The 12,749-nt window shown below is 48.2% G+C and overlaps 1 protein-coding gene across 1 annotated transcript; it reads left to right on the forward strand.

The window, feature by feature from the left end:
- Positions 1–7,833: 7,833 nt before the first annotated feature.
- On the forward strand, positions 7,834–12,120 carry LOC124684107 (AIG2-like protein D). The gene is made up of 5 exons (XM_047218500.1): positions 7,834–7,988; positions 10,099–10,171; positions 10,647–10,739; positions 10,856–10,939; positions 11,723–12,120. The coding sequence occupies exons 1-5, from the start codon at positions 7,849–7,851 to the stop codon at positions 11,876–11,878; spliced, it is 546 nt and encodes a 181-aa protein (XP_047074456.1). The 5' UTR covers positions 7,834–7,848; the 3' UTR covers positions 11,879–12,120.
- Positions 12,121–12,749: the final 629 nt, after the last annotated feature.

The following is a 12,749-nucleotide window of genomic DNA, read 5'->3' on the forward strand; positions in this document are numbered from 1 at the left end:
ACGTGCCTCTTCTTCACCTTCCCCTTCACCTTCCCCACCTTCGGCATCCTCCATGAAAGTATCACCAAAATGATCAAGATAGTTGTCATCGATGAAATCATCCCCTTCTTCATCTTCTTCCATTATAACCCCTCTTTCTCCATGCTTGGTCCAACAATTATAGCTTGGCATGAAACCCTGCCGGAGCAGGTGCATGTGAACATCTCTTGATTAAGAGTAACCCTTCTGATTCTTACAGGCAACACATGGACAGATAACAAAACCCCCCTGCTTGTTCGCATTAGCCACTACGAGGAAATCTTTCAAACCCGTAGTGAACTCGCCAGAGAGTCGGTTACCGTACATCCATTGCCGATTCATCTGCATTATTATAATATAAAATATATAATTAATCATCATGCATTTGTTAAACTAATTAACTAACTACAAACAATAGAAATCAAACAATGAACTACACACATATGCATATTTTATCAATGACACATGAAAGGTTCAAGTTGCTAACCGCGATCGAGGAGGAAAAAATAAATGAGGAAGCTCAAGTGTGGCTCCTGGGGCATTTCATCAAACACCTTGTGTGCATAAGATGAACCAAAAGCAAACCTAACACCCACTTGTGAAGTTTGTGAAGAGAATGGCTCCAAATGGCTAAGTGCTGGCTGCTGGATGGGTATATATAGGGGAGGGGCTTTAGTCGCGGTTGGCCTGGCAAACCGCGACTAAAGGTGCCCGAAGGCCTTTAGTCGCGGTTGGCCCCTCACCTGCACCAGCTGGCCAGCGAGCGCCCTGGGCCCAGGCCTTTGGTCGCGGTTCGCCTCCCGAACCGCGACTAAAGGTCTCATTAGTCACGGTTCCAAATATTTGGGGATTAATGGGGCTGGATGGAAGGTCCTTTTTCCACCAGTGTAAGCTGGACTCTTATTCAGCCGACCCCTATTTTGATATTGTTAGACTCGTTTGTTGTAGAATCATGTATCAAGATATACTTAGAGTAATAAATTTGACAGGAAACAGAAGCACACTATAATACATCTAAGTGCCACAAATATTAAGTAGATGGATGCAATTTAGTGTTATTTTGGTGCTTTGGTTCGGTTAAGATAAATTAATTCAAGTGAAATGAATGTAGCTGTAATTTTGAAAAGTAACATAAATCTACTTTGCAATATTAGAACTATGAACGGTCTAATATTCAACATTGAGTTTCAAAATAACCAACAAAATTATACTGTCAACGATGTTACATACAATAGAGACAACTTGTTACGAATGTATGTTATAGGTCCTACCAATGTAAATATTTGTCAAGATTTCGTAACAAAACTATCAATATGGACGTAAAAAGGTTCAGTATAAAGATTTGACTATGTTTTTTCCTAACTTACATATACCCACTAAATTTTACGATCCGGCCTTCACCATGAAATTAATTGTGTGGTTACAATGTTTCAAAAAAAATTGTGTGCTTGCAACCTAATGTGTTACAACTTCAACACTATCACTTACTAATACAATCATACCCCGCCATCAATAATATCTTGTGGCACCGGTGTTTAGCTCGTGCTCCACTACAACTTTGGTGATGTCGTCTATGGCTTGACTGCAATGCGGTCATCCAACACTAGCCACGAGCCAATTAGATTGAGCCATACCCCACCGAAGCGGTCTCTATCAGAGCACCCAGGGTCAGGTTGTTATCAACTAATCTATGTGTTTTTGCCTTATAAACTAGTATGATAATTATCTTTATGAATAGTACATTTTTTATATTTTTTGCCAAAAGGACTACCAATCTATTAATCATCATCAGTAGTACTACAAAGAACACCAATGGTAACAAAAATTACAGATAGATCTTTGGACAAACTAGCGAAGATTACGATTTACAAGCAATGGAGCGAGCCGAAGGTGCGCCGTCGTCATCCCTCCTCCATTACTGGAGTCGAGTAAATATTGTCAAAGTAGAACTTATTATAGTAGACGAACGGGAAGTCGTCGTGGTAATGCCTCAAGGACCAATGCATCAGAATAGCAAACATCGTCAAAGATGAGAATCGTAGATCGAAAGAGCCAAACCTATAACCACACTGAAACATGGAAGATGGAACGGATACCAAGAGACCCACTAGACACAAAACTTCACACGCTCTCCATCGACGCTAGGCACACCACCAGAACGAAGATATGACGGGACCTTATTTTGTCATTAGGATGTAGTCGTCATCTCACAATTTTAAAGAAGACAGTGAAAAACATAAAACTAAAAACAAGAACCCTCCCATTGGCGAGAGACTAAAGCATCTCCAGTCGCGTCCCCCAAAACGATTTGGGCCGCGCCGGACAAAAAAACGTTCCCAGCTGCGTCCCCCAAAGCCGTTTTTTGTCCGGCGCGCCCCGATACGGTGTCTGGCGCCCCGAGCCGGTCCCCGCCCCACAGGGGACGCACTGGGGACGCCGGACGCACCGAAAAGCGAGGCGGGGAGTGGTGGGGCCGACCCATCAGCGGCACATTGAATTTTAACCTAACCGTCGCCTACCTCGTGACGGAAGTTATTGGCGCGCATCGACGGTGAAGTTCCCGCAGAGGCGCAGCGAAGCGTCTCGTCGCGCCTAGCTCTGCGTGCTGGCATTAATGAGCGCCACCGCTCCCCCGCCTCCCTCCGGCCTATAAAAAAGGGCCGCCTCTCATCGTCCCTCTCACACACAAACCCTAGCGCCTCTCTCCCCAACCCTAGCCGCCACCATCTCAAGAGTCGACGTCATGGCTGGTAGAGGCGGAGGCCGAGCTCGCGGCCGTGGTCGTGGTCGTGGCCGCGGCTGCGACAGAGTTGCACGCTCGCCGTCGCCTGCGACGCTGTCGTCGTCCTCATCGTCGGACAGGCAGGACGAGGAGGGGCATGTGCTGTTCGAGTTCATCGTCGTCCTCAAGGGCGACCCACACGGCATCCAGAGGCTGTCGGACACCTTCGCCGACTTCGTCACCAACGACGAGCGCCCGTGCTCGCTGCATGTGCGGGAGGATGGCTGCCGCTGCTTCCGGTGGATCACCGGCGTGATCTACGACGCGCGCGGCAAGATGTACCTCCACATTGGCTGGGAGAAGTTCGCGCACTACCACCGCCTCGAAGCTGGCTTCGTGGTCTTGTTCTCCTACTTTGGCGACAGGGACATGAGCGTCAAGGTGTTCGATGAGACGCGTTGCCGCCGGAACTACCACGGCGACAACGTCGAGGAGGACGACGATTGAAGAGTGTTGTTTTTTCGCAGCGAAAAAATGCACGAAGGTTTCTGGATGTTCTTCCTCGGAAGAACCAACAAGGGCACCCTCACCAGCTGGATTTTCCAGTTTGGGTGACTGGGTGTGCCCTCGAGTGCTCTTTCTTAGCAACGAACACAGGAAACCTTCGATGCCCGGCCTAGTTAGATTTATTTTTTTGCAATGCTTTATTTGTGTCAACCATGGTTCAAACTATCTATTAGTTTGTGGAAAACCATGTTCCAAACTATATCTTCATATAAACCACGTTCCAAATTATGTATTAGTTTGTGGAATATTTCTTCTTTTTATTGAAATAAAAATGCAAAAAAACAAAAAAATAAAAGTATTTTAATGTTTGGGGGCGGCGTTTGGAGAACGCGACTGGGGAGCGACGTCCCCCAAATATGGTACGAACGAAACACGTCCCCCAAACGCTCAATCGAACACCGTTTGGGGGGCGATTTGGGGGATGCGAGTGCTAAAATCCTTTAGAGCATCTCCAGTCGCGTCCCCCAAACCGTCTCCCAAAGCGATTTGGGGCGCGCCGGACAAAAAAAGCGTTCCAGCCGCGTCCCCCAAAGCCCTTTTTCGTCCGGCGCGCCCCCATTCGGTGTCCGGCGCCCCGAGCCCGTCCCCGTCCCACAGGGGACGCACCGGGGACGCCGGACACAGCAAGCGAGGCGGGGAGTGGCGGGGCCGACCCGTCAGCGGCACAATTAATTTAAACCTAACCGTCGCCTACCTCGCGACGGAAGTTATTGGCGCGCAGCGACGGTGCAGTTCCCGCAGAGGGTTCAAACTATGTATTAGTTTGTGGAAAACCATGTTCCAAATTGTGTTTTCGTGTAAACCACGTTCCAAATTATGTATTAGTTTGTGGAAATTGAAATAAAAATGCTAGAAAAATTATTTTAAATGTTTGGGGGCGGCGTTTGGGGGACGCGGGCCGGGAGCGACGTCCCCCAAACGCGGCACGAACGAAACACGTCCCCCAAACGCTCGATCCAGCGCGGTTTGGGGGACGGTTTGGGGGACGCGACTGGAGATGCTCTTAGGGCATCTCCAACCGGGCGCCCAAACGGACGCGCTGGGCCGTCCGTTTTGGGCCGTTTGGGTCGCCGCCCGGACACGCGGACAGCGGCCCGCGTCCGCGTGTCCGTTTGGGTCGCGCGCTGCGCCCAACGCGCGGACGCATCGCAAATTGGAGAAACTAGAAAACAAAATGAAAATGGCAAATTTAAACGATATTTGATTAAACATATGCCCTATTTTGGGCAAATTTAGTACATAGCCCTATTTTGGGCAAATAAAACTAACAAAAGAAGCCCCTATATGGGCTTTTAAATTTAAACTAAAATATAAACAGAAAATAAAAAACCCTCTAGGGTTTGGTCGGCGGCGCGGTGGCCGCCGGTGCGCCGCCTAGCCCACGTGGGCGTCGTCGGCGACGTCGTCGAGGTCCCGGGCGGCGAGGCACTGTCGTGGCTCGGCCGCGCCGGGGACTCCGGCCGAGGAGACCACGGGGCCTCCTCCCACGGCGAGTGGGGGTCCGGAGCCACCCGCGCCGCTCGGAGGCGCTGCTGCCTCTCCTGCCGGCGGCGCCGCCCGGCCTCTCGGCGCCGACTCCTCCGGCGGCGGCACCTCTCCTCCTGGCGGCGCCATCGCTCGGCGGCGCGGCGCCCGGCCTCCTCCCGCCGCGTCGTCTCCTCCTCCTCCTCCCGTCGCGCTCGGAGGGCACAGGCGTAGAGCTCCCGGCCCTCCGCGTCCTCCACCTCCCGCCGCGCCGCCTCCTCCATTTCGGAGGTGCGAATGGCCGCATGGAGTTGCGGCCATTTCGCCTCCTCCTCCGCCGCCGAGACGATGAGGGCGGCGCGGAGGTCCGGGTCCTCCTCCGAGGACTCGGGCTTGGGCTCGAGCGGCGGCGGCGGCGGTTGCGGCAATGCCGCGCCGCGGCGGGCGGCCTCTCCGATGTGGAGGCCGCCTCGGTTTCCGCACGATGGTCGCGGCGCCGGCGGCCGACGCCGGGCTGCTGGCGGCCTCGTCGTCGTTCGCTCCGGGAGCGAACCGTCGCTTCGGGGCCATGGCGGCGGTTTTGCTCGGGGAGTGGAGTGGGGACCGGAGTGGAGGGCCGGATCCCCTCCGGTCCCCATTTAATAGACTCCCCGGTCACCGAGCGGGTGGGCCCAAGGGAGACGAGGCGACCGAGCACGCGGACGCGAGCGGACGGCGCGTGCCATCCGCGGCCACGCAAACCTAGCCCAGATTTGGGCCGGGTTTGCGTCGTTCCGGACGCCGCGGCCGTCCGCTTTTGCGGTGCGTCCCCGCGTTGGGCCGGGTTTTTGTCCGGCTGGACCCATCCGGACGCGCGGGCGCGGGATGGGTCGCCCCGTTGGAGATGCCCTTACACCTTCAAGACCTAAACGGTCCCGAGAAGCGCCACAACTGTTTGCTGCTAGCCTACTACCGATAGAGGCGGGGATGGTTGGGAAGGAACGAAAGAGGAACAAAAGAGGAGAGAGAGAGAAAGAGAATTGGGGTGGGATACAGAGCGGATAGCTGATGCGCAGTTTCAACTGACTGCAAAATGATTCCGAGACGCCTCTCAATCCTTGACGTGGACGAGCTCCAGCGGCGGTCGGCTAAAGTCGTCGGCAAGCTCTGACGGGGACAGCGGGCTCTCCGGTGGAGTTGTGCGCAGGCGGCCTAAACGGGCCGACCGTGGACGGTCTTGAACCACCCCCGTGCTCCCAGCCCACGTTGGTATTGTGTCCTTAATAATTTAAAAAAAAAATCGGATAAAGTTGGAAAACCCTATTTATCCCTTCCGTTGTGTATCGGCGGGATAGGAAAACGGCATAATGCATTGCCTAGGATTACTCAAGGGTCGTAGAAGCCTCATGAGGGCACGAATTTCCTATTCCATATAACTAAGCTCGATAATCTTATTCAGCCGACCCCTATTTTGATATTTGTTAGACTCGTTTGTTGTAGTAGAATCATGTACCAAGATATACTTAGAGTTCATAAATTTAACAGAGGAAACATAAACGCGCTATAATACATCTAAGTGCCACAAATATTTAGTAGATGGATGCAATTTCGTGTTATTTTGGTGTTTCGGTTTGGTTAAGATGAAATTAAGTCAAGTGAAACGTTTGTAACTAATTTTTTAAAAGTAACATAACTCTATTTTGCAATATTTAATAAAAAATTATTCGGTCAATGGTTTTACATATAATAGAGGCAGCTTGTTATGACTCTATGTTATAAGTCCTACCAATGTAAATATTTGTGAAGACTTCGTAACAAAACTAGCAATATAGACGTAAAAAGGTTTAGTATAAAGATTTGACGATGTTTTTCCCTTACTCACCATATGTCAACTAAAATATAAGATCCATCGTTCACCATGAAATTAATTACATGTTTGCAATTCGAGCAGTATCACTTGGTAATGCATTCCACACCATGTCGCCGATAACATCTTGAGGCTCTAGTGTTTGTATCATACTCCTCTACTAATCTAGCAAATGACATGACTGCAATGCACCCATTAGATTTCCGGCAATTAACTGCTCCCGCCGAGCCACTAGACAAACTAATGGAGGCATACCTCGCTTGCTGAAGATGGGGTATGTAAGATCGTGTTAGTATTGACTAATCTATGGGGTATGTTGTGTTATAGCCTAGTATGATAATTCTCTTTATGAATAGTATTAGGTGTGCTTTTTTCCTTTGTTATCATGTATGAGGTTGAACAACCCCAACTGAATACCAAGGTTGAGAGTTGAGATGTGTACTATCATTCTTTCATGAAGAACTGATTCGTCCGTGTGAAGTACCCTACATATAGTAGCGTTCGTAAATAGCTCATCTCCTTGATTTTTGAATAAGATCTTTCTTTGATCGCCAATTAGTAAAACAAAATAGATTTTTTGTTGTTGTGAAAACCCTGATGATCTAGTAATGCATATCGGAATTAAATCTGCTATGTGAGACTTGTGATGAAATATGTGTTGTTAATGCATAAAAATCAAGCACGATTTCAGAACTGAAACGAACCATATTTGTGGTACTGGTTGCGTGCTTTTCCTTACGTTCTCTTCATGTTGAGAGATGTTAAGAGTCCAACGTATCGCTTTTTCCGGTCAAAGCATGACAATGTCCTATGCATGGAAGAGAAAAGTCAAAGTGACCAGCTATATTGAAAAAGAAAGTGCCGGCATTTATAAACCCTAAACCCCGATCCCAAATCAATCGTTGTGCCAGTATTCAAGTAGAGTCTGGATGTATTGGCTTTTGCCTGGTTCTTTTCAAACTAAATGGGCAACAGTTCTAATCAACCAAATGGGACATGCATGGTTTTTGTGTAGGGCTTTGTATTTGTCACCGAGTGTTATTAGAAACTCGAAGAATTGTATTTGGGCCTCTTCCCAGCCTTGGGCCATCAGTGTTCCTACCTGGCCCACAGCTGATCTTCTTACCTACGCCCGGGCCTCTCACAGCACGCCGCCAGGCCAAGTGTCAGTGACTGGCACCGGCACGAAACCCCGTCCTGCTCCCCACGATCCTCTCCTGCTCCCGACGCCATGGCGGCGACGACGACTCCTGCCACCGCCGCCGGCGGGGCGCACAGCGTGTTCGTGTACGGGAGCCTGATGGCGGACGAGGTGGTCAGCGCCATCCTCCACCGCGTCCCGGCCTCCTCCCCGGCGCTCCTCAACGACTAGTACGCACGCGCGCCCCTTCCCCCTTCGCCCCTCCCGTCCTCTCTTGGTTCCCGATCCCAGCAGATTATTCCCCTCTAGCCGCCGCTTTCGTTCCCCTTCATGTATCTGATTGCAGAACTGCTGTGCTCATAGGCGAGCAATATGTTTCTGCTTAGCTGCAGGCTGCAGCTACCGGCCACTTGCTGCAGAGATTGATCGTGGGCCGCGATCCGTTGGATAACAGTATGCTGCAATGAGCCAGCGAATCTTAAGCCCCGCGCTGATGATTTATTCTTCTTGCATGAGAGTGGAGTATATGTAGGTGGGAGCTTTAGGATGAAAATGAACAGTGTACAAATTAGAATTCACAGCGACTGATGCTCCTGTAGCCATATGCGCGAAGGAATTATTTGTGAAAACGCACAAGAAACAGCGGGTACTGATAAATAGACCCCTCTAGCTTTAGGATGAAACTGATTAATGAACTGTCAAATATTGTTCCCCGCTGGAGGACATGTAGGTAGGAGGAGCTTTAGGATGAAAATGAACACTGCAGAAGTTAGAAATTCAGAGCAACTGAGGCTCATCTGGCCTATATGCGTAAAGCAATATGTGTGAAAAATGAACCTCTTCAACATGGGAAACTGAACTTGTATGACAAATTAATGGGGATCCAACGCCTACTTGGATGTATCCTTTGCAAAATCTCCACACCATCTCCTAAGGGCATCTCCAACGGGCGACGCATTTTCGGACGCCCAAAAGTGGTCGTGAGCCGCGCATCCGTTTGCGTCTGGGTGTGCTCCCACCGGGGCGACCCATTTTTAGATTTGCAACGCATTTAAAAATATAAAAAGTAGTACATTTAAATGCATAAAACTATACAATGTAGATCCAGAAGCCTAGACTACTTGCTTCCGGACGGGCCGGTCCCGTTGTTGCGTCGCTCCATCGCCTGCTTCTCCGCCGCCTCCCGTGCGGCTGCTATGGCTCGGTGCGCCGCCGCGTCCTCTTGCAAGCACTGCTGCAGCCTCGCGTTGGCGGCGTCGTCCTTGAGCGTCTCGAAGGACTCGACTATAGCTCTCTGCTCTGCCGCCCTCTCCTCCGGGGTAGGCGCATCAGGGTCATCGGAAGACCACGATATGTCGGAGTTGGACTCCTCTGCGGCTGCGGCGGCCGCCAGCCCCGCCAGCCTGCGCTGTTCCATCTCGGCGTCCAACGCCGCGTGGCCCGCCCGCTCCTCCTCTGCTTCCTTCTCCGCGTCAGCCAGGTACTTCGCGTCCCTGACCGGGTCGAGGAGGTCGCCCGTGCTGTCGTCGGAGTCGAACTCCTTGTCGGAGCTCGAGGCCGGGGGAGGTGGAGTGGGAGGTGTAGGTGGAGGCGCGGCGGTAGTATTGGCGGAGAAGACGCATCGACACTGGGTCACGCGAGGCATCGCCATTTACTTCGTGCGTCCATTACTTCGTGCGCAGAGGTAGGCGACGGCCGCGCGCCACGCGAGGCATCGCCATTTACGCGGCCGCAGACTGCCGAAGCGACGCCTCAGCGCCAGTATTGGCGGAGAAGACGCATCGACACTGGGTCACTGCCAGGCGGGCCAGACAAAACGTCCGCCAGATGCGAGCGGACACTTTCCGCGTCCGCGCAGCATCCGCAGAGACGCATCGCAGGCGCATATTTGGGCCAGGTTTGCGTCTCCGCGGACGGCCCGGTCACTTTGCGTCACCCCGCTGGAGGTGGTGCCAGACGCATTTCCGGTCACGGCGGACAAAAACGGTCGCTCAGCGTCCGTTTGCATCGCGCCGCTGGAGATACCCTAAGTGAATGTTGTTTGTGCTGCTGTGAGCGGTGTCTTCAGGGTTTTAGCGTAAGCCTAACTGGTCGATGTTACTGCGGTGGTATCATGTTCCGTTCTATATTCTGAAACTGATAGGATCTCGTGTACTCACACAGGTCACATGCTGCCTTAAAATTAATACATGAACAGATGATGTGTTTTTTTCTTGTCGCAATGTTTCCCTATGAATTACATTTCATTTCTTCTGCTACCTGTGTTTTCCATTCACATTAATTTACTTGTAAGTTCTAAGTTGCAAGTTAAGTTTTAACATCAGGTGTCATTCTCTGCAGCCACCGGTTTAGCGTCAAGGATCGTATTTATCCAGCAATCCTACCTGTTGAAAGCAAGAAAGTTGCTGGAAGGGTTTGTTTACTGCTCTACAAGACTCACCTGCTGATCCTTCCTGTCATTCTTTCTGTATTCGGAGATTTGTTAATACATTTATAGTTTTCTCAGTTGGCTATGTTCTAGTTCCACCTATGTCGTAAGACCATAGTTTCTATATGCTTGTACCCCAGAATATGGAGTTTTAGTTACCTCTTAATTAAGTCAATAAGTTTTCCGGAGTTTAGATGCAGAACTGGCTTCACATTCCTAAAAGTTGCTTTGGTCAAACGGATTGTCAGGTCTAATTTTTGTGTGATCAAATGTTTACTCTTGTTACTAACTTTAGAAAACTAACACTACTCTAAACCATGTAACTGTAGAAGTTCTTCAATGTTTTTTTGTTGGAGTCACTTTCTCACTTGCCTTGGGATGATGTGTGCAATTGTTTATTCCCTTTTTGCATTGAATCCAATCATTTAGACCCTTTCTTTATATGATTACTGCTCTGCAGGTTATTACAGGTATTTCTGATGCAGAACTCATTGTCCTAGATGCATTTGAAGATTATGAGTATGTAAGGAGAACAGTTCAGATATCACTAACTGTAAGTTTTTTTTCAGCTGTACTGACCCATTGCTCATTGTCTTGCTTTTATTACAAACTCTTTGAAGCTGGTAACTTGTTTGGACGGTTTTGCTGAAAGGAAGTTTGACCTTCCAGGATACTTCAGAGACAATGCTTGCTGACACTTATGTATGGAGTGATGCAAAGGATCCAGACCTTTATGGTCAATGGGATTTTGAGGTGAGGATGTTTTACTTCATGTTCATCTATCAGGGCCCTGTTTACAACAACCACACGATCTCAAATCCATTTTATTCCAGTTCTTTCCGTCCCACTTGTTTCCTGGAATGAATATATTTAACGTGTTCCCAACTCCCAAGTGACACTGCAAATGAACAATTTCTGATCAATACTCCCGCCATCCAAAATATGTTGCATATAATATCTGGTCAAAGTCAAACTTTGTAAAGTTTGACCATTTATATAACAAAATATATCCAGTTTTATAATATGAAATCAATGTTATTAGAATCATGGTGAAATATATTTTCGTATTGTACACATTTCATATTATAGATATTGACATACAGTAGGTCTTTATAAAGTTTGACTTTGACTAAGATTATAAACAACATATTTTGGGACGGAGGGAGTATGAATGTCAATAGATTTCACTTAGATTACAAGTTCTGACAAAAGAACTGCAGGGAACATAAAATTTTCCTTATGACTGCTAGGTGAGTATATTAATGCGAAAGACTGTCACATTAAACCACACTCTTTAATATGATCTCATGTAGGTAATTTTGCTGCTGAAAGTAAAATCGACGTTCCTTCTGGTATTTGACAGAGGCCTAACCTCCCATCACAACCTTTTCCCTCTGCCCATTTGATTAAAAAAAAAACTTTTGTCATTGTAGTCTATTGATGCATTTGATCTGTGGTAATTTTCAATCTGCTCAATTTCCGTCATTTTCATTTTGACTTTTCCTACTATTTATATTCGTCACATGTTCTCTGTAGGAGTGGAAGAAGCTTCACATCAAGGATTTCCTCACAATGACACTTGGATTTGTGCAAGAACTCGAACAGCCTGAACCGAAGACCCGGGTTGAGACCTACCAGTCATTCATGCATGAGCTGGAACAACCTGAATCGAGTACCAAGGTTGAGAGTTGAGATCTACGATCATTCTTTATGAAGAACTGATTTGCCGTCGTGTTGTATTATATGTTCTCGGAAACAACTCATCTCCTTGATTTGTGAATAAGATCTTTATAGGTCACCCATCAGTAAAACAAATTAGAAAATATGTCCTGTCAAACCACTCATTATCAAGTAGTAATGCATAATTATGTAAAATATTTTATTAGAGTCTTGTGATGAAATATATGCTGTCAGCACATCAAGTTTTAGCCTAATCTTGCAATCGAAAACCCATCTTCAGTTCCACAGTTGGTTGGTACTGGCTGGGTGTTTTTAACTCTGTTCTCCATGCGGGGACCTGTGATCACAAGGCCTCTGCTGACTGGTGACATTCTACAGGTAACAGTCCAAAATCCCTAGCATTATTGGATCAAAGCCTGGGGCTACCCTATAGATGCCAGAGAAAAGAATCTGTAGTTTTCTAGCATTGCAATTAGCCAAAAAGTGCTCTCAGTTTTTTTTTTACGAGTTATTTATGGAAATGCCAACCAAAAAATCTTCTCATACGGAGTATTATGTCAACTTGAAAGTTCTTTATTTTGCACATACTGTTTTTCCCCATTCGGTCCTCTTCATGCTGAGAGCTGTGATCATGAGTCAGCTAACAGTCCAACATCCCTAGCATCATTCGATCAAAGCCGGAGACTAACGTACAGATGCCAGGGAAAAGAACACTAGTTTTCTGACACTGCAATTGGCCAAAATATGCACACATTTTCAGAGAAGTTCCTGACCTGAGATTGTTAGCAAAACATCAATCATTGAAATCCTGAAGTATCGCTAATCACTGATTTGAGCAATCACTCCTCAGAGTATTATGTCAACATTAAAGTTCTAAATTTTG

The sequence above is a fragment of the Lolium rigidum genome, chromosome 1 (assembly GCF_022539505.1).
Source record: "Lolium rigidum isolate FL_2022 chromosome 1, APGP_CSIRO_Lrig_0.1, whole genome shotgun sequence".
In the NCBI taxonomy this organism is placed as follows: domain Eukaryota; kingdom Viridiplantae; phylum Streptophyta; class Magnoliopsida; order Poales; family Poaceae; genus Lolium; species Lolium rigidum.